Source organism: Cavia porcellus, unplaced genomic scaffold, assembly GCF_034190915.1.
Source record: "Cavia porcellus strain 051 isolate PalLab524CR breed Dunkin Hartley unplaced genomic scaffold, mCavPor4.1 scaffold_16, whole genome shotgun sequence".
Taxonomy (NCBI): Eukaryota; Metazoa; Chordata; class Mammalia; order Rodentia; family Caviidae; genus Cavia; species Cavia porcellus.
This window is the reverse complement of record NW_026947499.1, coordinates 44,764,916-44,791,088: the sequence shown is the minus strand read 5'-3', so window position 1 is coordinate 44,791,088 and position 26,173 is coordinate 44,764,916. Positions and strand designations below refer to the sequence as shown.

At 42.7% G+C, this 26,173-nt stretch overlaps 1 protein-coding gene across 2 annotated transcripts; it reads left to right on the top strand.

Moving 5' to 3' along the window:
• Window positions 1–1,627: 1,627 nt before the first annotated feature.
• LOC100730233 (acyl-coenzyme A synthetase ACSM2B, mitochondrial) lies at window positions 1,628–25,143 on the top strand. 2 transcript variants are annotated; one of them, XM_003478172.3, is made up of 14 exons: window positions 1,628–1,813; window positions 3,135–3,319; window positions 5,431–5,641; window positions 5,767–5,974; window positions 7,972–8,115; window positions 9,339–9,495; window positions 12,548–12,627; window positions 12,831–12,954; window positions 14,728–14,808; window positions 16,403–16,504; window positions 18,679–18,806; window positions 18,918–19,017; window positions 20,136–20,255; window positions 23,633–25,143. In XM_003478172.3, the coding sequence occupies exons 2-14, from the start codon at window positions 3,143–3,145 to the stop codon at window positions 23,735–23,737; spliced, it is 1,737 nt and encodes a 578-aa protein (XP_003478220.1). In that variant the 5' UTR covers window positions 1,628–1,813; window positions 3,135–3,142; the 3' UTR covers window positions 23,738–25,143. The 2 variants fall into 2 exon arrangements, with proteins under 2 accessions (XP_003478220.1, XP_063082645.1); XM_063226575.1 differs by lacking the exon at window positions 7,972–8,115.
• The last annotated feature ends 1,030 nt before the right edge of the window (window positions 25,144–26,173 follow it).

Here is a 26,173-nt window from a genome sequence, read left to right as displayed (position 1 = left end):
GTGGATCTCTTCTCCTCTTTCTCCTGACTCACTTAGACACTGATTTCCAGTGTCTTCAAGACCTCTGGCTCTCCAAGCTGTCCCTTGATGTGAATCTTTGTCTATGTTGTCAACAAATTGTCATCCTATCTTGCCCTGCTCTGTGGTCTCTGTGTCCAAGGTTTGTGTCTCCCATGGACACTGCAATTTAAGAAGTCCCATCACTGCCTGCATGGAAGCTCTCTAGCACTGAGATCCCTTCATTCTTCTGGAAAGATACAGAATCCCACATGGCTTGTGATGCCCACAGATCCAGATCCTGCAAAAATACTTATCTGTTTGGTGGACACTATCACATCCCAGCAGCTCAGAGCCTTCTGATTTCCAGCTCTCACTTGAGAATCCATGCTGAGCCAGCAACACAGGTGTAGGACATTCCTCTGGGATAAAAGTCCTACACCTTGCCTGAGACTGACTTCTTGTGAGACCACAAGCAAGTTATTCTAGCACTCAATCTGAAAATCCTTTTGTGTTTTGGCTTTGTGATCAATTCCAGCAAAGCTTTATACTCTTCCTAGATGTTCTGAAGGTGATAAGTGACATATAAGTATCATACCACATCTTCACATTTCCTTCTGAGAGAGCCCACTTTGAGTTTTACTTTACAGAAAAAGAAACTGAGGCTTAATGGGATCACCCAATAGTAAGAGATAAGTCAAATTAGAAAAGATGATCCAAATGTCCTGTACTTTCCACCTCACCAAACTTTCCTGGTCAGTGAAGGTAGGTAGATATGAGAGTGAACTTTAGATATTTGGAGAAGTGCCATGCAAGAAACCAGAGGGTAGCCAAGGATGATGGTGCATGCCTATAATCCTAGCACCCAGGAGGCTGAGGCAGGAGGATTATTGAGAATTCAAGACCAGCCTGGGCTACAAAGTGAGCTCAAGGCCACCCTGAACTGCATAATAAGACCCTGTCTCAAAACTAAAATGAAATAAAATGAGACCAAAAAAGAAACCTGAGGAAATGGTAATTTGGACTAGTGAAGACAATAAGACAGACTCCAGATACAGTGTGAAGATGGTGCTGACAGATTTGCTAGATCCAGCATAAAAGACACAGGCGAAACTAACAGGTTTCTCATAGGAAGACCTGGAAATGTGGAGCTGCCGTATATGAGGTTGTAGAAAAAGCGGGATGATGTATAGAAAGGGATGCTATCAGGCACTCAGCTTTGAACAAAATATGTCTGAAAGGTCCATCAGAATGTCCAAGTGGAGAAATGAAGACTGGGGTGCAGAACACAGACTCAATGACATGTGGGGGTCACTGGCAAAGCAGCTGGAATCCAGTCATAACACTGGATGAAATCCTGGACAGTTGAATGTAGATACAGGAGATGAGGGGGAGTCAGCAAAAAAGACTGAAGTAAATGGAAAACCAAGTACTTATGCAATACTGGAAGGCAAGGCAAGGATTAAAGAGGAGAGAGAGAACTCATGAGGCCATTTGAACTTCATTTTTCTCGCCCTGGTTGAGACAATTACTTCCAATCAAATCTGGCCATAAATATTTTGACCCCTTGGGTGAAAGAGCACATTCAATCAACCTCCAAGGTTCTAGGTCCTTGCTTCCCATAAACTTAGCCAGAGGGACTAATGTTACCTAAATCAAGCCTTCATCATTAATGATTAGCTGTGGTGTCCACCAAAACTTCAGGAATCTTACTCAAGAGTTGGTTGCATGATCACTGTTCTGATGTCCCAGCTGCAGGAAACCTGAAGCTGCTTCTTCAAAAGGAGAACAGAGCCAGCTATTCCCAGAGAGCCTTGTGAGTGCTGTTGGAAGGAACTAAAGGGTGGGGTCAGGGCTCAAGTGGGTACCCTTTGATCTTCAGGCCTCACAGACCACAAGGAGAGTAAAAATCCCCAGAGGAAAGAGTCCACAGCTTCTAGAAGCTGCAGAAGGGAGAATCTTTAAGTGAGGAGGCAGAGGAAAAAGATCCTTTAGCACGACTAAAGGAGGGACTGGGGACCTTAGGGAAAAGTGGGCGGAGGCAGGTGAGAGTTGGATGGTGATCAGGAAAGGAGAGGATGACAAAGAGCCAATCCTGGAAAAAGTCAGCAATAGTTCCTCCTTCTCAGGACCTGGTAAGGAAATCTTAGCCTCCTGTTTTTTTTATTTTTTATTTTTTTAGAAAATAGGAGGCTTAGTAAGCACCAGAGACTTTCAGTATTCTGGTATCTGCTGCCTGGACAAAGTGGGATGGGACTCCAGCCAATGGGCAGGACTGCCAACTGGGTTCTTTGAATCAGAGGTCATTAGACTTAAATTCTGCAACCTCATCAGCTTGCACTGGCAGAATCCAAACCAGCCTGCACAGCCTTGAAATTGCTTTCTCTGGAACCAGTGCCCATGGAAACAGTAATTGCAACATCTGAGATTTCTAAAGTGATCTTTTGCATTAAGTTCTGTATGAAATCACAGGATTTTAAATCTGTGGTTAAAGATTTAATTTAAAGAAAGGTGCCACTTGTATTAGTCAGCAGTTGATATATTAACAAATATCTCGAATGTGTCGGCTAGCTTCTAATCACACATATTTTTCACTCTGAGGGTGTGAAGTTGGCAGCAGACGTGTTAGGCTCAGTTCAGTTCCACATGTTTCGTTAGTGTGGGGCTCAGGCTGATGGTGTAGTATTTATCTGGGGTATGCATTTCTCATAAGGGCCAGGAGCGCGAGAGTCTGACAAACCCACTCTCAACTCACTGACCAGAGCATTTCTCATAGGAAAGCCAGAGTAAATGATAAGCCTCATGCTCCATACTTCATTAGATAGTGATATGGAAATGAATGGGAACATATTGTCCTGCTGCTATGAGAAGGAGCCAGTTGTTGAGAAGGGCAGTATAATCTACCATTCATTGTATTTTAAGCACTACAGGATCTATTATACATGGAATTGGATGCTTACAATACAGACATGCTGCTGAGGTGCTTTTGGAGAGTGGTATACCAGAAGGAGACAGAGACAAATGTAGAGCATGAATTCTCTCATAAGTTAGGTCATTTGAATCTCCCCAAGCAGCTGATGATGAGTACAACAATCTACTAAGAAAAGACCTTCCTGTGACTCCTCTGTCCTTCACAGATCTGACCATGCGTTGGCTGCGGAAATTTGAGCAACTTTGCACCTTGAGGGGCACTGAGGTGCCCAGCTGCCCACTCCACATTAGTGTCAAGAAGCTGACATCAGTACCATGGGGCCGCCAGAAAGTACCTGCTAAGTTCAACTTTGCCAGTGATGTAGTGGATCAGTGGGCTGGCATGGAGAAGGTAACATGGTAGAGAGGGAGCACAGGCAGGACTAAAGAGTTGGGTTGGCTTCATTAATTCATCCACTTGTTTAATATTTATTGAGTAGTTGATGTTACACATTAGACATTGTAATGACCTATGAACAAGAGGATCGTTAGTGTGTTCTGGTGCAATAGATAAGCAAAAAGTACAAAATGAACGGGTTTTTAGTGAGTTGAGGACGTGGAAAGGAGCACACAACCCATGGCAGCTGGGCTGTCTCCTTTGACCGGATACAGAGAGGCAGAGGGTTATATGACCTCTGATCGGAAGTGGCACGTGGGGCAGACATTGATGATGAATTGATTGGAATTTTCTTTGTGTGAAAATGAAAAGGGGAGTTGCAATTAGGGCTAAAAAAGAAGCAGGAAGTGGTAAGAATTCCCACTTTGGCCTTCCGCCACATTAGACCACCACTATAAATGTATAGTAATTTATACTAGGGCAAGAACCTTTCAAGTGTCACCTTCCATAAGGCAACAAGGGCCTTATGGAACAAGGAAGACACAGGACTCTGGCATAGGGTGGGACCGTTTGGTGACCTCTATGCAAGTGGCTCACTGTACACCCTCTGTTGTGACCTCCCAAGTAAAACTAGAACTAATGAGACGGGATCATAGCAGAGATAGATTTGAATTTAATAAGACCAACTCAGCACTGACCAAAGAAAGCCAGGTCATGCATCCTTACCATTAATTTGCAGGTAAGATGTCCCTGAGGCTGAGATGTCCACGGGGCTCCAACAAAAGGCATCACAGGAAGAGAGGGATGCAGAAATTTTGAGTTTCTTTCCCATCCCCAGGCTTCTCAGAGCCTAGCCCACTTGCTGTGATGCATCACTGCCTTCACCTGAAGTGCCAGGTGCATTTCTGGAGGATGCAAGGGTTCATTAGAACACAACATTAATATAGGGATTCCAAACCCCCAGCCAGTAGGCTGAAAGTGGGACCCAGAAGCATTTAAAAATAAAAAAAGTAGTTGAGCCCTTGCTGAATACCTGGAACTCCAACTACTCAAGAGACAGAGACAAGAAAATCACAAATTTACAGCCACATTGGGCAACTTAGCAAGACACTGTCTCTAAACAAACAATAAAAAAGGCTAGAAGTATAGCAGTGGGCTTCCTGGAGTCAATCCCCACTACCATGCATGGACACACACACAAGAAATTAGATAAACATTCTGTTATGGAAATATTTCAAATTAAAGTTTAGATTTCTGGATTTTATTTAAAAGTTATACTTTGCTGGGAGTCTGAGAAGGCCCTTACTGTTATGACTCACAATTCTGAACCCATAAAAGAAGCAACAATAATGAGTTTGCTGTATGAACATTTAAAAAGCTTTTCATTGCTGGGTGTGGTGGCTCACACCTGTAATCCCAGCATTCAGGAGGCTGAAGCTGGAGGATTGTTGCAAGTTCGAGGGCAGCCTGAACTACAAAGTGAGCTCAAGGTCAGTTTGAACTGCATAGCATGACCCTGTCTCATAAAGACAAAAAAAAAAATTCTCCTAGAAGCCAAGAATAAAAATGCTTAACACAACATAAATGTGGGCAAGAAACATGCACACACAGTTCACAGCAAAATGAACACCAATGGTCACTAAGAATAAAGAAAGCTGCTCAACCCAACCATAGTAAGAGGAATGCAAATGCAAATGAAAACGTTGAGGAGTGAGAGGATGAAGAGTTGTTGTTGATAAGGACAAAGCTTCAGTTTTAGATGAGAAAGTTCTCAAGGTGGATGGTGGTAATGGTTGCCCAAGGTGAACAGACTTAGTAACACTGCACTGTACGCCTGCCGGTAGCAAATAAAGGAGAGGATTAAACCTTACACTGAGCTACATCACAACTCTTTTTATTTTTTATTTTGAGACAAGTTTTTTTTTAATTGCCCAGGTTAGGCTCCATCTTGTGATTCTCCTGCTGAATCCTCCTGAGTAGCTGGGATTACGGGCACACAGCACCACACCCAGCTCACAGAGGACGTGGGAGTCCTGAGACCAAAAGACTTGTAAATTGGGAGCACTAGAAACCCATCCTCCTTGCTGTGTCCACGTGCACTAACCAGCAGGCCTCACCTCCCACAGGCAGGCAAGAGACCTCCTGGCCCAGCTCTGTGGTGGGTGAATGATGAAGGGCACGAAGTGAAGTGGAACTTCAGAGAACTCAGTGAGATGAGTCAGCGGGCAGCCAATGTCCTCTCAGGGCCCTGTCAGCTGCAGCACGGGGACCATGTGGCGGTAGTGCTGCCCCGAATCCCTGAGTGGTGGCTGGTGACTCTGGGCTGCATGCGAGCAGGTTGGTGATTGACTAAAAAGCGGGGCACCCCCTTTTGTGAAGGAAACTGAGGGAAGGGTGGCCACTTCCTATGGAAAAAGGCCAGCCTCCTTCCCAGTTCATTCAAAACCATTTGGCTTCTGCAGGCCTCGTCTTCATGCCTGGGACCATCCAGCTGAAATCCAAAGACATACTCTACAGGCTGCGGATGTCTAAGGCCAGGGCCATTGTAGCTGGAGATGATGTGGCCCATGAAGTGGACGCTGTGGCAGCCAACTGTCCTGACCTGAGAATCAAGTTACTTGTGTCTGAGAGAAGCCGGGACGGGTGGCTGGACTTTAAAACATTACTGAAGTGAGTATGTGTCTTGGCTAAGTTTTCACCCACAGATGGAAACCAAATCAAGCAATCTGGTGCAGGCGCCTTACTGGGCTGGGGGCTGCCCACAAAGCAGAGTGTGGAGCTAGAGAGCCTGGGGCAAGGGAGAGAAAAAAGCTGCCATGCAGCACTTCATTATGGAGACACTTCAGGATTTTGTGAGACTTAGTCTGCTGGGGTCTTTTGAGGAACGTGTTGAAGGCTTCCCAGGAGTTCCTAATAAAGCGCTGACAGCACCGTCACCCCCACAGGCTAGGAGTTGCCCCAGTGAGGCATTGTTGGCCCCCCACTCACATGAAGAGAAGGCTCAAAGACCCAAGCTCTGGGATGACACAAAGACCTGAGAACCACTGTGGTGTGTCTAGAAAGAGGAAGTTGACAACACCCAAGACTGAAAGTCACCCAGAGCTCTTCACTGTGACAAGGCTCAGATCAGAGGCGAGGTCTGTAGCTCGGGAGGAGAACAAGAGCACATGGGGTTCTTATGCTCTTGCCACCTTCTTCCTCCCGCCCCGCAGCTCTGCTCCCAGGGACAGTGGCCTTCCAAAAGCTTATACAGCAAGCCTGACTGGATGAGCTGGGCAAGGTGGTGCACACATTTAATCTCGACTTTTGGGAGACTGAGGCAGGAGTATTACAAGTTTAAACCCAGCCTGGGAACCTTAGTGATTTAGCAAGACCCTGTCTCAAACAAAACTTTTGAAATGGACTGTAGTTACAGCTCAGTGTGAAAGCCCTGGGTTCAGTCTACAGCACTGGGGGGTGGGGATTACCTTTCTAATGCTTGATCTTCAAGATAATTGTCAAAGAAAAAATTTCAGCTAGCCTTCAGAGACTCAAAATCAGAATGCTAGCGATATCTGAAGATGGGTGGGTGCTTCCAGAGAAAACAGTGTCGGGAGAGTACCCAAAATACCAGTTGTCCATCTCCTGTGAACAAGATATCATCCTAGGGCTCAATAAGCAGATTCATATTTATTAAGTTCCTACTCTTCATTCAGAGAGTTAAGTTTCTTAATTTGTTTATTGTCTTAATTTCTTATTGATCCCATTTCACAGATAAGGAAAGTGAGACTCAAAGAAGTTAAATCGTAAAAATGAGGTGTAATTAAAAATGGGGTATGTTTACTTTTTTAAACTTATTACAGTAGAAGACACTTGGCCATTAATCCACTTCAAAACACTCCTCTCACTTCAAACATCCTCACCCTGCTGTTCTTGCCACTTCCTAAAGCAGGTCTGGAAGTTTTCTTCTTGAATGTCTTTAGCTGTGCTGTCACTGCTAACCTGATGCCCTGCATTGATTTAAAACATTTACCTTTGATGTCATTTCGACTTTGAGGAAGAGACAGAAGCCATGAGGTAGCAGGTCTGGTAAATAAGGTGGATGAGGGTACACCATGATATTTTTGCAAGCCTGCTTTTTCATTGTATGACACTTGGCTGCACCATTTGCTTTTTCATTGTATGACACTTGGCTGCACCATTCACCATATTTTTTTAGTCATATCTCGTAAAGACACTGGTGAAGGTGGACTTCCAGATCTGCTTCAGACAGTGGCAAGACTGATGGGGTGACTGTGCTTAAAGCAAGGGGCAGAATTTAGAAGGGGATCAGTGGTAATCTGTCTTTTACTGTAATAAGTTTTTTAAAAAATTTAAACATTCACCATAGATTTTGATTACTTTTATACATAGTTAACAAAGCACCCAACCTAAGTGGTTCCCAAGCCCAAATCTTGCTGACTCAGAATTTCATGATTTTGTATGCTTCAAACGTGTACTAAAAATTTTTTAAAATTAATAATTATAGAAATAACGCCATGCCTAAACATTAGGTCAGTACATCTCCTCTGAACTTGGATCTGCTGATTTGCCCTTGTCAGCCTGAGTGCTGGTGGAGAAAACTGAGTCACAGTGACATCTAATGAACATGCTAGATCTGAGAAGGTGACCATCTGTGTTTCCGCCAGGGAGGCCTCCACACATCATCACTGTGTGGAGTCTGGAAGCCAAGAAGCAGCTGCCATTTACTTTACTAGTGGAACCAGTGGTCTCCCCAAGATGGCAGAGCACTCCCACGCGAGCCTGTGCCTCAAAGGCAAGATAGACTCCGGGTAAGCTGAGGCCTTTTCCTCTATAGAGAACTGCAGGACCAGACTTGGACATTTTTGTCAACTGCAATTAGCGGGCAGATTCACTGAAGCAGAATTTCTAGATCATAGATGTCATAATTTGAAATTTTGTTCCAGCGCCACATCAGGTCCATCTATGGAACCACGAAACACTATACCGAGGTCTTCATATATTAATAACTAGAGATCTTGAGGATATTTTTGGTAGGTCCTGTCTGCCATGTTAATTTATTATTAGAATGGGATAAATATTTTAAAGCAAAAAATCTTTATGAAAATTTAAATATTCTAGTCTGAGCTTATAGAATCAAAATTAAATTATAAATTATTTAACAGATGAACTGGAATAAACTTCTATTTTTAAAGGATAGTAGGAAAGCTACTCAAATATGACTAAGTTTCTATCCTTGAAGATTTGATACTAATATGCTTAATTCTCTATAGAACTAAAATATTATACAATGATAACTTCCATTATGAGAAAATTCTTATGTTCAGGCTAATTCTTTTTTTATTTAAGACAGAATAAATACACCTTCTACTTTTTGCATTGGAGATTGAATCTATGGTTTTGTCACTGAGATACAACCATACTCCCTTCTTGTTTTTTATCTTTGAGACATAGTCTTGCAAAGTTGCCCATGACAGCCTCATACTTCAGAATCTCCTGCTTCAGCCTCTCACAGTGCTATGGCTACAAGCAGGTACCGCCACACCCAGCTGCCAAACACCTCTTATTCTGATTTGAAGAGAGAAAGAAAACAAGTTCTACCTGATACAAGACCCTCAGCTCTGCTCAGACAGTTCATGATGGTTGGAGAAAACAAACAAAGTTCTATCCAGCCAAACTTAAACTTCAGCAAAGCCTCTGTAAAAATGTTCATCTCGACATCTTGTGCTAGTAAACTTTTCTTGGGTGGTTCCCACATGTCAGACACTGTGCTAAGTTTGGAGAATAAAATGAGAATGAGGCCAAGTTACCTGTTAAGTCATATCTACTAAAATCACACTTTCTGTATGTATGTCCCCTCTTGGTACAGAATTTGTGGATAGAACACCTTTCCTTCCCCTGCCTGCTTTCTTTTACACACATTCCTCCAGATAGATGAGCAGCTACACACACACACACACACACACACACACCCCTGCCCTTGCCCTCCCACACATGTCTGCATGCACTCCCCTGTATGTTTGTGTGTCCCCAGAGCTTGGACAGGTCTGCAACCCTCTGACCTCATCTGGACCATATCAGACACAGGCTGGATCTTGAACATTTTGACCACACTTCTGGAACCTTGGAGTTTGGGAGCATGCGTATTTATCCATCTCTTGCCAAAAATTGACCCACAGACCATCTTAAAGGTAAGAGAAGACCCAGCTTGCATCAGCTGGTCAGTGAGCCCAAAGTCTCCACAATTCAACTGATTGCAATTGACTTCCATTCGTGTACTTTTTGCCAAATCCCAGCCACATGAGAGGGCAGCGGTTGGTGAACAAGATGGCACTGGCCCATGACATCATGATGCTCATGGTCTCCACTTGAAAAGTGTGTATTCTTAGGACAGGCTTTTTAGGCTGTTGGTTCTCTCAGCACATATTTAATGGGCTCTTCCGCCCATGTCAGACATCGGACAGAGGGGAACAAGCTATATGCAAAAGGAGGGGTGAAATATTGGAGGTGATAGCTTGTCCCTCTCCTGTGTATGCCCAAGTAATGTTCCCCTTTTTTATTTGTGGAATAATATAAAGTAAGCCCCAATTTATGAATATTTAAATTGAAACTTTCACAGATACAAATGGACTTTGCATAACAAACATTCGTAGATGTGAACAAATCACAGAACTAGCTCACATGTCTGCCAAACATTGTCACAGTTGTGCTGCTGTGTGCTCACTGTACAGTGTGACAGTGTTCAGTGCTATAGTGCTCACTCAGAGCCCAGGATGTCCAGAAGCAAGACAAAAAGCAGTGGTGATGGGGAGGGAACTTCTAGGAAGCACAAAGCAATGCACATTGTATATCTGTGCCAAAGATGTGTAAGACTCACGTTGTCTGACTTATAAATGAATCTGATTTTCAAATGTTCTCTCCAAATGGAGCTCGAATAAGTTGGGGACTTACATACAAGCTGAAGGTAAAATGTGCAGAGTGCCATCATTCCAAATGCGTAGCTTGAAAACTATTTACCTATGTTAGCTAGGGCTGATACCTATGTTAGCTTGGGTTAGACTGAGTAGCTTGAAACAGTGACTCTCTTACCTTTTTGGCACCAGGAACATTTCATGGAAGACAATTGTTCCATGGAGCACAAAGAAGGGTGGAAGTAGAAGGTCAGGGTTTAGAGCTGGGATACTTTCAGAATGATTCAAAGGAGCAAGCAGCCTAGAGTCTTCACATGTGCACTTTGCATTAGGATTCAAGCTCCTATGAGAATCTAACTGTGCTATGGGATCTGGCAGGAGGTAGAGTTCAGGCAGTGATTCAAGTGAGAAAACACCTATAAATACAGAAGAATCTTCACTCACTTGTTCCTCTTCTTGAATTTTATTTAAGTAGAGTTTTACCATAAGTTTATGTGACTGGCTTCTCTCACTTACTATGTGAGATTAGTCCCTATTATTGGACTGCGTGTGTCAGAAATTTGTTCGTTCAAATTGTTGTACAGTATCCCATTTTAAGATTCTTTCACACTTTGTTTCCCATCCCATCATGGACAGGCATCTTCAGTTAAGGGCTACTTTCTAGGAAGAATTCTGAAGATATATAGGATTTTTTCCTCTGTGAGACATAAGAGAAATCTGCAAACCACAGCTAATCACTTTTATGGATCAGCAATAAAAATGGTTTCATTCTGCTTGCAAGATGCAGCCAATATTGGGCTCCAATTGTGGTGAGGTGGTTGACCCATCACATTCCTGAGCCTGCAGATCTCTGTGGCAATAGGTGGCCCGCCAAGATCTCCATTTGGCTGCAGGGGAGATCTCCCAGAAGCAAACAAAGACACAAATGACATCTTCAAAAGTCAAAAAAGTTGAGCACAGTCTGGGATCTCTCAGGAAAGTCTCTTCAAAGGATATCGTTATTCTCTGCCACTTCCCAAAAAGAATTAAATCAGTCTTTGTTGAACTCCACAAACAAAACACAAACAAAGAATAAATTCTATAAGCAAAACAAAAATTTTAAAAATGTAAAATTATTAAGTCCATTCTGGAAGTGTGGCAAAAATAACGAAGGAGAGTGAGAAGAGGTTTAGGAAATAATTGTAAATTGAGCTTCTTGTAAGACAAAGTGATGAGGGACATAGGACGATTTCGTAGATTATACTCACTCTTCAAAAGCACTTGAATGAAATGATTGCACAGTGCTCTCATGTTAACATTTTTTGTAGACATTTTGCTTAAACCGTCTTATTGAATTCAGCACAAAGCAAAGCCTGGGATGAGACTGGTAATCCTAGGGAAATGCTGCAAATATTGCTTCTGCCACTTGTTGGTTATGTGACAGTGAACAGGTTACTTAATTCCCTAAATCACAGTTTTTCTTCCATAAAATTGGGATAGTGGTACACACATCAGTGGCTTACCATGAGAATTTTCTGACATTGCATAGGGTGTGGCAAGTGCTCAATCATAGCCTATTTTGTAGCATTCCTTTGGAAATGTCAATAAATACTTTTAACTTTCCAAAGCCTTCTTTTGCCTCAATTATCTTCCAGAAATATTCTGACTGGAAATAATCTCTTATAGAGCTGATTTCAAGTCAGGCCAGGCCTGGTGGCATAGGCTTGTAATCCCACACTCTGGAAGGCTGAAGTAAGAAGATTGCAAGTTCAAGCCCAGCCTGGGCAAATCAGCAAATCTCAAAACAAAACAATAAGATGGGTTATGTATATGTACCAACTCCCCACAAGGAATGTAATCATCATATACTGCAAAGACATACTAATACAAATAAAATAAAATGACTGGGATGTGGTTTAATGTGAAAGGCCTGGGTTTAAAACACAGTACTTGAAGGATGGTGAGGCCGTGGGAGCTCTTTTCAGGAGATTCACAGACTTGACCAAAACCAATAACTAATTTGTACCAGCATCTCCTACTCCCTTGATAATTGCAGGGATGTGTTTATAAGGGCAAGCCTTACATGAGCAGGAACAGCCAATCAGGATTTCACGAAGCATTGCAAAATACTCCTTCCTCTTTTTGCTGTACAGTTAGACATTTGTTTGTGTTATTTGTGTCCTGAGGTTGTATGGGAACTGTGGGGTTCATTTAGACTCAAATAGATATAGAAAACAAGCTAGGATTCCAATCTGGACCTCTGTGACTCCATAGCTCATGGTTGTACCTACTGTGCATACACATAAGTTGAGCACCTGCCCTGATGACCAGAATCTCACCTGTCTCCTTCCAGGTGCTGTCCAGCTATCCCATCAACTGCATGGTGGGTGCCCCCCTGGTTTATAGGATGTTGCTCAAACAGGACCTTTCCAGGTGATGAGGCTGGGGGAGACGGGGGTAGGACCTACTAGTCCCATCTCCAGGCTTCCCTCATAAACGTGCGTGAATGTTTTCCTGACCCTTTGAACATGGGTGTCCCCTGGAAGTCAGCTACTGTATCAAAGCACCCAGAACTCAGTGCTAGGCAGTTTTGGTTCCTGGCAGGCTGAGGTAGAACTCTTTTCTTTCTCATGCAGTTACAATTTTCCACACCTAAAGAACTGCTTCACTGGAGGGGAAACCTTGCTTCCTGACACTCTGCAGAAGTGGAAGACCCACACAGGAGTGGACATCCGGGAATTCTATGGCCAGACAGAAACGGTACCTGCTTCCTGGGAACTTGGGCTGGGCACACCTGGTGCGAGGCCACTTGGATAGTAAACATATCAGTTATCATTTTTCATTCACATATTTTGTAAGCATGCATTAAGCTCTTACTATAGGCGGGGAACCAATCCAAAGCTCCTACTTTTGTGTAATTTTCATTCCACTAGGGAACATGACAATAAGTTAAGAAACAGATGACTTGGCAGGTGGTGGAAAGAGCTATGGAAAAAGTCAAGCAAATGAAGTAGGGTAAGGGGTTGAGAATTACTCCATTTCCTACTTCTATAACAGAATACCTGATGCTGAGAAATTTATAAAGAAAAGTGGTTTATTTGGACTCATGATTGTGCAGGCCAGAAACTCCACAACCAGGCGGCTACCACTGATCGCAACTGGGTGGCTACACCTAATGACAGCCATGTGCTGCTTCAGCTTGTGGTGGAAAACAGAAAGTAACCAGGCAGGACACACGGGGAGCTGTGCTTTCTAACAGTTCATTTTCTTGGTAATGATTCAGTTTTGAGAAAACAAGGACTCCTTCCCACTAGAAAGGCATAAATCACTCTTCACAACCTAATCACACCTTCAAGTTTCCAGCTCCCAGCCCCACAGCCAAGGCCATCAAACTTCAACATAAGCTTCAGAGAGAAGACAAGTGTATTCAAAGTAAATCAGCTGGTAATTCAGATAACAGGGTCAGGAAAATCCTTTGTGACACTGTCACATTTGCACAGAGACATGAGATTATCAGTCATGCCGGGCACTGTGCTAAGCAGCTCAGTGTGAAGTGAGTGAGAAGTGGAGAGCCCTTGTTCCCCTCCCCAGCCATCTTTTTGGAACTCTTAAAGATGGATGTGGACACTGAATCTCACTGCTCTATACTATTCTCCTTATCAAAGCACCCAGGTAAACTGCCCCACCTCTCTGCCCCTTTCCTGGTATTTCTCACTTGTGACCCAACACTGCCCACCGCCTCTCTGTTCTCTAACCTGCATCCTTCCTGGGCTCAGGGCCCTCCTGGCAGAGCTGCTGTTGATGGCAGTGCTGTGGGATGGACAGTCAGAAAGAGCTTTGCAAGGGTGGATGAAGGCAGTGGAGCGTGGCGAGCACACCCAGGCAAGGGCTGCAGCCGCGGGGGCAGGGGGAGAGTGCAGGACCCCAGCCTTCCTGTTGGGAGGGTTTGTCTCTGGATTCAAGCAGAACTGGTCCATGGGATGCAGTTTAAGAAGCCTCTTTTAGCCCTTGCATTCTGCTGACCATTAATTATATCTATTTCAAAATTTAAATTGACACAATATTCATAGTGATTGTATATATCTGTAAGGTACAGTGTGATATTTGCATACCTGTATACCAGATGTCATGATCAGATTAGGGTTTTATCATATCCATTGTCTTCAACATTTATCGTTTTGCTGTGTCAGGGAAATTCTTTCTTCTAAACGTGGTAAATTAGTGACTGGTGGTTGCCCTACTATGTAATAGATCTTTAGAACTTCCTCTTCCTATCTAACTGTATTTTTATAATGTGGTGGTCAGTTTCTTTTCCCTGGAGAATAATCAGTCAGGCTACTTTCTGAATGTGTAGCAGAAACTCTAGGACTGGGGTTCTAGGAAAAGGGGTGAGCCAGGGAATGAGACAAGAAGCAGCTATCAAGTGCGAGCCTACTTGGGACAGTGTCAGGAACTGCAAGATTTGGGTTTTCTTTCTTTCTGTGACTCTGGGCCTCCCCTGAGGTTTGCTGACCTGCCTGTGGCTCTCCACAGGGGCTGACCTGCAGAGTTTCCAGCACGATGACGATCAAGCCAGGCTACCTGGGAAAAGCCGTTCCCCACTACGATGTACAGGTTTGTCAGGGGCACTGAGAAGTGAGGGAAAACAGAAAAGGCCTAATGCTAGTAATTTATTCATTTCATTGTTCACTGAGTTAAAATAATACAAAGTAGAGCCATTTGGATGGTTTAAAAGACAGAAGGAGGAGGAAAAGAGGAAGGGAGGGAAAGGAAGGGAAGGGAAGGGAAGGGAAGGGAAGGGAAGGGAAGGGAAGGGAAGGGAAGGGAAAGGAAGGAAGGGTGGATGGAAGGGAGGAAGGAAGGAAGGAAGGAAGAAAGGGAAAGGAAAGTAATTTGTTTTCTTATCATTCAGAGTGAACCACTAGGCACACATAACAAATTGATTAGTTATATATGTATATATATTTTAGAAATAAAAGTAGAGATGTGACATGACATTTTGTAACTTGCATTTATTATTTAACAACCATGGGTTACCACCTTTCCAGATTAATTAATGTCAATATAAAGCACAAATTTTAATGACTAAACTGTTCTAAGTATGATGACTCTACCACTTTTTAAGTAGTTGTTTAGCCTGATGGATGGAGTTCACATTTTTACTAGTAAAAACAACAGTACAAAAAAATTATAAAGTTAAAATTTTAAAAAAAAGCAACAGTACAATGAGCTTGGTATGCTTAAAAGCTTTTTCTTTCCTTGTTATTCTTTGGACTGAATTTCAAGAGCTAAAACTTCTTTTTGTGCATCTATGATTACAAATGTAATTCTGTGCCTCGAAAGTGTAATAATTTACACTTTGTTCAGAATCAGCATTATCTGTCATCTTGTGTAATAGTCACCTTTCCCTTTAATAAGATCAAATACCTGATGCCCATCCTCTAAAGGAGGTGAGGTTTATTAGTTCATGGTCAGCCAGTTCAAAGGTAGGAACTTCATGGCTGAAGAACATGGTGGAACAAAGCTGCTTGGTTCATGGTGGCAACGAAGCAGATTAGGGGACAGCATTAGAGAAAAAAGGGCCAGGGACCAGACACAAATGCCCAAGGCCACGCCTCCATGGCCCACTCAGATACACCAAGCAGTGTGCTTTCCTCCTCCCCTAGGTGGCTTCCAGGACAGTCATTTGTCAACAAGTTAAGCTTAACTGTCACATACGGCTCACTCTGACAACCATTTACTGAGCTGCGTTTTGGAATCCTGTGTCATGAATATAAGAACTGTGAGATCAGCTGTCCACATCCTTCTTTTATGAAAGAAGGCATTAAGAAACAGAGCTTAAATAGCTGGAGGTCAAGTAGTAAGACACCAAAGAGACCTTGAGTCTTGGCCTTTCTGATTTTCAAGCCTACAGGTAAAGTGGGCCTCTAAGCTAAAGGGAGGCGCTGATTCCCTCTGAGCTTCTAGAGTCTGAAGCTCCTCCCCAGTCCCATCAGGTCCAGTCTCAATAAGAGCCTTAGCTAGTTGGATCCCAGCAGGTGGATCTGGGATGCGAGTTTAACCCTTAGCTCTCCCTGGCTTCTGGTTCCTGTTTCTGGTTTCCTCCAGTGTAAGAGATTTTCCATTTGGCCAGCTCAGTTCTCTCGCACTGTCATTTAGTGCCTCTCCTGCTGTGTGGCTCAATCTCCCAATCTGCTTCTTCCTCCAGGTTGTAGATGATGAAGGCAACGTCCTGCCACCTGGCAAAGAAGGAAACATTGCAGTCAGGGTCAAGCCCATCAAGCCTATAGGCATCTTCTCTGGCTATGTGGTGAGAGCCTGGCCCTCCCTCTGCTCCCTGTTGCATGAGAGGTGCCAAGTGGAATGAGGAGTCCCCAAAGTCATGAGCCTTCCAAGAGGCACTGGCCAGATTTGGGAATGGAGTATACCATGTCCAATAATGGATGTTTCCTGTAGGAGCAGAAGACTGTTTGCTGGAGGCATCCTGTCTCCAGACCCCTGAGAAGTTTGGGGTATAACAAAGTACACAGTGAAAGCTTAAATTCTTAAAATTTTTTGCAGTAAAAGATACATTAATGCCACTGAAAATGCTCCTCCTTGCTTCAAACACACAGATCTACCATTCTCAGCACTGTCTGAAGCAGTTCTGAAAGTCCTCTTTCATGAGTACCTTTAGTTTTGCTGACATGACTGCCTTGATAGTCGAATCAATTCAAAATGTTTATCTTCATCCTCATTTTGACTTTGGAGAAGAGACAGAAATTACACAGTGTCAGATCTGGTGAATAAGGGGAATAAGGATACATTATTTTTTGCCAGGCTGCCCCTCTGTTGGATGGTATTTGGTGGTAGCATTCCTACTCTATTTTTGACCATGACTTGTAAAGACACACATGAAGGAAGTCTTCCGGAACTGCTTCAGAAAGTGGCGAGAATGGTGGGTTAAGTGTGTTCAAAATGAGAGAGACTAGTTGAGGGAAATTAATGGCCATGTGTCTTTTACTGTAAAAAAATTTCAGTCATTTAGATATTCACCATACTTTCCACACCACATCCATATAGATAACCCTTGAGTTAGCCAACTCACTTAACAGGTGACAATGGCAAAGGCAGCAATTACAAGACTCACACCATGGCTGTTGGTAAATGGTCCAACATGTGCCTTTTGACCTCCAAGGTAATTAACTGATAAGTTAAAAGTACAGTTAATACAATAATAGCAGTTCCTGCCATTTATTTTGTATGTACTTTAAAATAAGCACTGTCCTGAAGCACCTCACAAACATGAAACTCATGTAATCCTTATGGTCATCTTACGAACTCTTCACAGCCACTATGCCCCAGATCAAACTCTGTTCACCATTTCCTGGGAGTTCTGGGGCAAGTTTGATCTCTCATGCCTCAGATTCCTCATCTGTAAACTATGTGACATGGATATCTCTTAGCGTTAGTATAGGTGTGTGAAAACATTGATATTTGTGATATACTTAGAACTTTGCTGCATCTGAATGTGTTGAATAAAAGAACTATAATACATCAGAATTGCCATTCTCATTATACAGATGATGAAACTGAGGTTGTAGTATCAAGGACCATTTATACTGAACTTGTAGCCAAGCATTTTCTGTGAGCTGCACCCGTCTGTCCTCACTTCTCAGTAAAGGAGCTAGGCACAGATTTTCCCCATTTGACAGACAAGGAACAGAAGAAGGGAGGCCAGGATTTAAGGCCAGGATTCTAGTGCCAATGGAAGCTGCCTAATGAAAAAGAAAGCTATACTAGTGGTCAAGAAAGTTGGCTTCTGGTCCTAGGTCTACCACCTAGAATGGCTGTTTGGCCTTAGACAAGCCTCTTGACCTCTCTGATCTTCAATAGCCTCCCATGCCCAGTGAAGGAGCTGGGCTAAGATGTTCCCATAATACCCACTAATTCAGCCACTGAACGTCCAATTGAGAACCCAGTCCCTGATCTGAGTAAGATTCCAGATGCATAGACAATCTCGAGCCCTTCTATCATGTATAGCCAAGGACCTCAGCTGAAGAGAGGTCCAGGCTTTCTACAGGCACACACATCACGAGGGGACCTGCATGCTTGCTGGTGTGTCTCTGGAACTTTCAAATCTAATAAACAAGACAGGCAAAAGTACATAGTCAACATGATACCTTGAACATGTCGTGGGATGAGCAGAGGTTGGGCTGTCCATGGAAAGGAATCAGTTTGAGGAAATGCCTAGAGGATAAATGAATGGGCATATTGATATAATCCATCAGAATAGACCCAGGGGAGCAGATGAGAAGCCCTAAGTGGGATGACTGACACATAAAAGAGAAAGAGTGAGTTTGACCTGAGCTCTAGGGTTGTGAGTACAGGGCGGGTTCAGTGGTTCAATTTGTAAACTGTACAACCCGCCTATTTGTTCGTGGTGGCTCTGGGGCAGAGGATTTGGGCTTTGGACATGCAATGACATCTTTTTGTGGTCACCAGGGAGATCCCGAGAAGACAGCAGCCAACATTCAAGGGGACTTTTGGCTTACGGGAGACCAGGGAATAAAGGATCAAGATGGGTATTTCCAGTTCCTGGGGCGAGGAGATGATATCATTAACTCCAGTGGGTGAGCTTGGTTCTGGGCTGGGAAGGATACTCGATCTTCATTGTGAGTGGCTCTGTACTTTGGGAATGGCCTAGGGATGGGTATCTTCTCTGAAGGAAGGCTTCTTTGCAGGTACCGAATCGGACCCTCAGAGGTGGAGAATGCGTTGATGGAGCACCCCGCCGTGGCTGAGACAGCTGTGGTCAGCAGCCCAGACCCTGTGCGAGGAGAGGTGATTGGGAACAGCAACTGGGAGGAAGATAGATGAGAAACACACAGGCAGTGTGGACTTGGGGGCTAATACAGGCTTGTGGACTTGGGGGTAAATAGGTCCAGGTCCCCTATTTACTAGCTGTGTGACGTTGGGCAAGCTTCTTAGCTCCTGCTCCTCAGTTTCCCCATATGTAAGATGAGGGATTATTATATTAAATGTATTAATATTTTTTAAATTTCTGGAACAGTGCCTAGCACATCATTGGCACCACTTCAGATCTGATTTTGGTCTACAGACATTTTATCCTACTGTTTGAATCTGAATCTGATTCCTGGCCAGGAGAACAGAGAAGGGATTTGAGAGTATACAGCCTTGAGCTCTGAGACTCACAGGAAAAATAAGAGAAACAAAGACACCTATAATACAGGGTCATAGACTCCCCAGTGGAGTTTAACAGAGCTTACTGCAATTGTGGCAAACCTATGGCACATGTGCTGTGACAAGCTGTTTGTTATCATGTTTGTTATCACTGGCTTAGAGTATGTTTAGAGAAGGTCATGGTGGGAGGTGGAGACCAACTTCCCATTACAGTGCTGCAAGCTAGGTCTCCCAATGCCCTGCCTCTGGTACATATGGGGCAAGTCACAGGGAAAGTGTGGGAACCACCAGACAAACAAGGCAAAAGGAAATCTACTGAGCTTTAAACTAAACTCTGCTGTAGATGATTTTATTTCATTTCCTGTGAATTAAAATATGACAACTTTATAACCATGGTAAGATGGTTATAAACTGAAGTTTAGCCAAGATAAGTCATTTAGAGTCATGACTTTATTCTCTCTTCTCTCCCTATCTCTACTTTCTCCTTGTCTCTATTTTCAGTCTCTTTTGTCCCTGGAGCATGAGCCTGTGCTCTTCCTATATTTCTACCTTTTCAACCCATAATCCTCTTGAGTTTGAGCTGGAACCTCAGCCACTTTTTCCACTAGTCTTTTCTTTCCTGGGGGCCCAGAAATGGAGGGTAGTTGAGGCGCATAGAGGTAATAACCATAGTGGGCCTCTCAATACCCATTCGGTATCCCACAAGGTGATGGAGTTCTGCAATCTATCTCTGTTGGCCCCCAACATCCTCTCTGTAGGTAGTGAAGGCCTTTGTGGTGCTGACCCCACATTTCCTGTCCCATGACAAGGACCAGCTCACCAAGGAACTGCAACAACATGTGAAGACAGTGACAGCCCCATACAAGTACCCCAGGAAGGTAAGGCCACTGGGCTCCCATGTGCTCCACACTTGGGGAAGGAGAGATGATTCTCCTGTTACATTTCTCTTCTTCAGCATGAAAGAAGGGCCACCAACTCAAAGTGCTTTCCGATTGTGATCAAGGTACTAAGAACTGAGTCCATGGCCTTCTCACTGAGCTACATGGTCAATCCTTTTTTACTTTTTAGTTTAAGACAAGATCTTGCTAAGTCACTAAATTGCCCAGATGAGGCTCAAACTTGTGATTCTTCTGCCTGTGCTTCCCAGAGTGTTGAGACTACAGCCTTGGGTCACCACAACCAGCTCAACAGCTGCCTTGATGCCTGACTAGTGATCTCAGCCTTTGATTCACTCTAGTTAAAAGTTCAAGGCTTTCATGGGAACAAGTTCTAGTAAATATCTGGTTTATCTAGCAATCTTTGCACAGACAGCTTGCTACACTATTTGGATTGTACAGTTTGACTTGAGGATAGCAGAAATCTGACTTGCAATACATTGCTCACACAACTGACAAGTCCAGGACTGGTTAAAGCTTTCACAAGGCTGGTCCATGGACTTTGTATGACATAATCAGAGATGTCTCTTTCACTTGTTGACTTTTCTTTTTCTGTATTGGCTTAATGTCTTGTAATTATCTCCCACTGGGGTGCCAACAGCTCCAAATGCACATTAGTGGCAGTTTTGTACAGTCCAGTAGAAAGTCAAACACCTCAACAAAAGCTTTTGGGTTGATTCTTACTAGGTCAGTTGAGATCATCTGCCCATCATTAAACTAATCATGCAACCAGTACAATGGAATCTTCTGATTGGCCAGCTCTGGGTCATATGGTCATTGCTGGGTAAATTGGAGAAAACATGAGGGAGTCCATACCCAGGATATGCACTGAATGAGCAAGAGGTGGCCCCTCACAGAAAGACTGAAGTGCTTTTACCAGAAAAGGCAAAAAGTACTGACTGGAGTAGACCTATTTTCCCTCTGAGGTGGGAACTGAAGTTGGAAGGTGATATAGCAGGAACCCAATTTTTGGATTTGGGTGCAAAAAAAGAAGTGTGTTTTGAGTCTGGAGTAGAAGATGAGAGCAACCATGTAGAAGGTGATATAGCAGGAACCCAGTTTTTGGATTTGGGTGCAAAAAAGAAGTGTGTTTTGAGTCTAGAGCAGAAGATGAGAGCAACCACATGAAGCTGAAGACCTCTTAAACTTCTACATAGTTGGGCTGCCCACTGGCCTTTCCTTAGCACAAGCTACTTGTCTCAGTTGAGTTCCTGAGAAGTATTCCCAGGGAAGGAAGTTAGCATGAAGGAGGTAATCTAGTGTTTGGGATTTGTACCTTGGAGGGGTCAGGCTTGGGCAGAAGCTGAGGTTGCACTGTGATTCAGTCCCAGGTGGAACCTCAGCCAACCTCATGGGCAGTTCTGAAGCTATGGCCTTTGGAGTCATCCTGAGTCAGAATAAGAAGGAGAGGGAACCCTATTGTCCCAGGTAGATCAAACATGAATGTCACTGCCCTAGGAAGAGGACGCAACCATGGGTAGGACAGCACCCTTAGCTGAGGCAATTCTGAGAATGGGCTTGATGTTAGGTAATGAGTCCTTCATCCTTGCTGGGGTCTCTCCTGTGTAACAGAGCCCACCTTGTGCTTTCAGCCATGAAGCTGAAAAAAAGAAAGCCCACAGAGTCTCAGAAATCACGCTGCCAGTTTCAAAGTCCATTTCCACCATTTGATGATTCAATAACTTCTATGTTCCTCAGACTCTTGATCCATAAAATAGGGATAATAGCCTTACACAGGTTGTTAAGAATGAATTAATATTTATAAGGCATCAGGTCCTCAAAAGAACAACCGGCACATAATTAACATTTGGTGTTTTACAAGGAAACTAGAAATCCAATCACACCAAACAAAGGACTTTTGAATTGTAATTTAATACTTTGGAAGATCCGGTGAGGAGCCCTATCACGTGGTGCACAGGGAAGGAACTGCTTGAGTGCCCTTTTTTCACAAGTCTTTCCTCTAGAATTCCCAGGAAACAAGCTCGTTTATCTTCCATCAATCATACCTAGCTCTGCTCCTTTCTTTATGATACCAGAGTAGTTTTCTTTTTAGCATTAAACCTCGGGCTCCCCTATGGCGTCTTTCTACTCTATGTACCCACAGGGGCCAAATGGTACATGTTTTATGTCATATAGTCTTTGTTTCCCTTTTAATGCTAAAGCAGCCAGAGACAACAAAAAATTCACCTTATCCACAAGGGACCTAAACCAAGATTCTCCATGGATTCCCAAAACCACAGATAGTACCAAATCATACATATATATTGTACTATATTTTTCCTCTAAATACATATAGCTAAGATAAAATTTAATAGTTTAGAGACAATGAGAAATTAATTATAATAATATAAGGCAATCATAATCTACAAAATGAATTTAAACTACACATTATTTCTAGAATTTTCCACTTAATATTTTCAGATCATAGTTGACCACAGATAACTGAACCACAGAAATCCAAGTTGTGTGTCATGAGAGACAATTATTCCCAAATCAATGAGTGTGACTATATTTCAAGAAAACTTTATTTACAAGAATATGATGCAAATTATATTTTGCTCGCAGACCATAGATGTTAAGCCCTTTTGGAGGTACTCTCTAAGAAGATCATTTTTTGTGTAAATAACCTTATCATTACTTTTACTGAACCTAAAATATCAGACTTATGAACCAATTCCATGGCCAGCTGAGGCATACAACTGTCTTTAAAACCCAAGACTATCAGAAATTGAGGCGGGGGGTGGGGGCTCAACTTCAAACATTTGTGTGACAGGTTAAAGTAGTGAAATTCATGAAATTTTATAGTTTTCTCAAAAGGTTGTCTGTGGGAAATGACTAAAATGAAATTCAACTGAGAGGGTATCCTAATTTCTAGCTGTCTAGTCTTTCTACTCTAGGTTAACAAACATAGTTAATGCTTGGGAGTGCTTATTGTTCATGGAAAATTCAGCATGAAAAATCTCATTCAACACTTACATAAATCCGCTGAGTGTTGATGATCATCTAGTTTACTCTGTGTGGGAATTGAAAAGCCAAGGACTTGTCCAAAGCTAAGGAGAGTGGGTAATGAAATCCAGATAGTCAGATGTCAAAACTCAGTGTCATACTCACTTTGTTGTTTCTCCTCTGTGCAAGAGAATGTTAAAGACCAGTGCACTAGACTTCATACCCAACACTAGCCTTTTATACCCCACTCTATAAAGAAATTTTATAGCCCTCCTGGTCCCCGTCCCAGTTATTTTCTAAAATTTCCATCCTTACTCACCTGGAGCCTCCAGATTTAAACCCTTCCCCCACTGTGGTCTGATTTTTTTCAACAGCTGGAGTTTGTCTCGGACCTGCCCAAGACCATCATAGGGAAAATCTCCCGACAAAAACTTCGAGTCATGGAGTGGAAGACATCTGAGCAAACCCAGGGCCAGTGAGACTGCAGGAGCTCTCCTGGGAGTTATCTGCATTACCCTTTCCTTTCCCTTTGGACCTTCAGCCTTCGTGTGAGGATATGGGATTCTTCATCACAAGAGATGCACATGACTTTTGTCTTTCCTTAATTTTTGGCCCAGAACATCATCATGCTAGTTATTTAAAGAAAAAAAAGAGAAAGAAGGAGGGAAGAGGGAGGCAAATGAGTAACAGAGAAAAAATAAGGAAGACAAAGATTAAAACGACAAAGAAAAGCAATTGAAAAGGCAGACAGGAAGTGACAGGAGGAGGAACAAACAAAAATGGAATAAAAGGAGGAAGAAAAGATAGAATTGGAGAGAATTAGAAAAAGGGAAAGAAAAAAGAGAGAGTGTATGGTCAACACATTCAAGCCATCTCCTCACCTGAGGGTTATGACCAGTGGAGGGGAAGCACCATCAGGCACTGTCCTAGATTCATTAGAAAACAGCTTGGTTTTTCTCTGTGTGGCATCTACAGGTCTCAGATCCATTGCAGGAACAATTTTGAGCACCTCAAAAAGTAAGTCCCTGTGGCTCATATTTTCAGGCCGTCTTCTCTCCCTAGATAAGTAGTGAAATCATTTGAAAATCAAATCCCTGTTGGTAGTCTTTGGGGAAGGGAAAGAAAGGGAAAGCTATGTCTTTCCCATAGAGCTAGACTGGACAGGGTGTGCCTTTGAGGGAGGAATTTTAAGCTCAGCCCCTGGCATATCTAGAACATCAAGTGCAGGAGTCCAGGAAAGGGAGGGAGGTGAAGACTTTGAGGGCTTCCCTTTAACCCAGAAATAAAAGATGAGTCTTCCTGGCAGGATTCAGTAGACAAAATAATAAAGGAAAGATGCCCTGAGAGGCTTTGACTCTTGTTCCTAAGGTACTCAGTAATGATAGCAATGATATGAATACTGATGTTAGTCAGTCACTAAGAATTTGCCAAAAGTTAGGGACTATGCCAAACACACACATTAACCCCACTTACATGTTCACAGTCATCCTTTGATTCAGGAATTTTTCCCCTTTTTACAGAGGCAGTAGCTTAGACTTGGAGAGATAAAGTAATAGTCCCCAAAGTCATTCCACTGATAAAGACAGAGCTGGATCCCAAAACAGGTTTATCTGTGTATGTGAATCTTTTAATTTCTTTGTTTACTTGTCATTGTGTTTGCCTTCACTTTTGATCACTGACAAAGCTCTTTTCTTACAATCCACATTTGTTCTGCAGTCACCAAGTTGTCTTTCTAAAAAATATGTTCAGGAAAATTTTCAGTTAAATACAGTGTGAAAAAAAGAAGAGTGTGCAATATCTTGTTTAATTCTTTGCTTCAATTGCTTATGTTTAAGTAAACTACAATAAATTTTCAGGAATTAGACTAGAGCATCTATGAATGTCATATCATGTATTTGGACCTCTTGATTTACTTTGGTTTTGGCTTGGTTTGGCTTTTGAGAAGCCAAAGGTCTAGCCATGTTGCCCAGGCTGTCACCAAACTCTTGAACTCAAGTGATCTTCCAGATTCAGCCTGCCAAGTTCTGGGAAAATGGGAGCATACCACCACACCCAATGTTTAATAACATATTGGTTAACATATCCTGAGAGAATCTCACAAAAATGTCATTAAAAAGGATAAAAGCCTGTGAACAAATGAATAATTTTGTTAATAAATTTTGGCCCAATGTCCTCCACAAAGATTTTCTGAGTCATCATCATCAGGTTACAAGATGCATAAACCTATTCAGATTGGCAAACACTATTTCAAAGATCCGAGAATATTTCCTAAGATTCAGGAACAGATCAATCAACCAGATTTCAGTTGCTAGCAGCAACTGCAGTCTTTGAAATCTCAGGCAGCTAACTCAGCTCTTTGGAACTTTCTTCTGTCTTCTTTTGTCCCCTAAGCATCTGCATCCACTTTGTTCCTTATGAATATCCAGGCTGGTATCATAAAATGGACTCTTCTGGTCTCATCACTTTCCAGCTCCAGTGCCACCAACTAAATTCTGGGAATAATGAAGCTGATTGACCCAACTCATGTAAATTTTCCAAGTATGGTCAGTTCCTCATCTAGTACAAGTATAGCTACAAGGATCTACTTTTTATTTTTTTAACTATTAATTTGTTCCTTTTAGTTTTATGAACCATATTTATGGTTATGTAACAGAATCTGAAATAAACCAGAAAACTATAAACACTAAATATGAAGGACCTACTTTTTGGACTGGAAAAATTTCTAAGAGAAGTAGGGTAAAGGAAGTCATCATACAGCCTCAAATCTGACTTCCTATCGAGACCCAAATTGAAAAACTCTTGCAAGACTTCAGCCTCCATTGCAACTTCCTCTGACACCTCTTTTCTCTCTTCTTCAAATCTTTCTTCAATGTATTTACTCATTCGCTCACATTTAACTCTTTTTTTACTTTAAA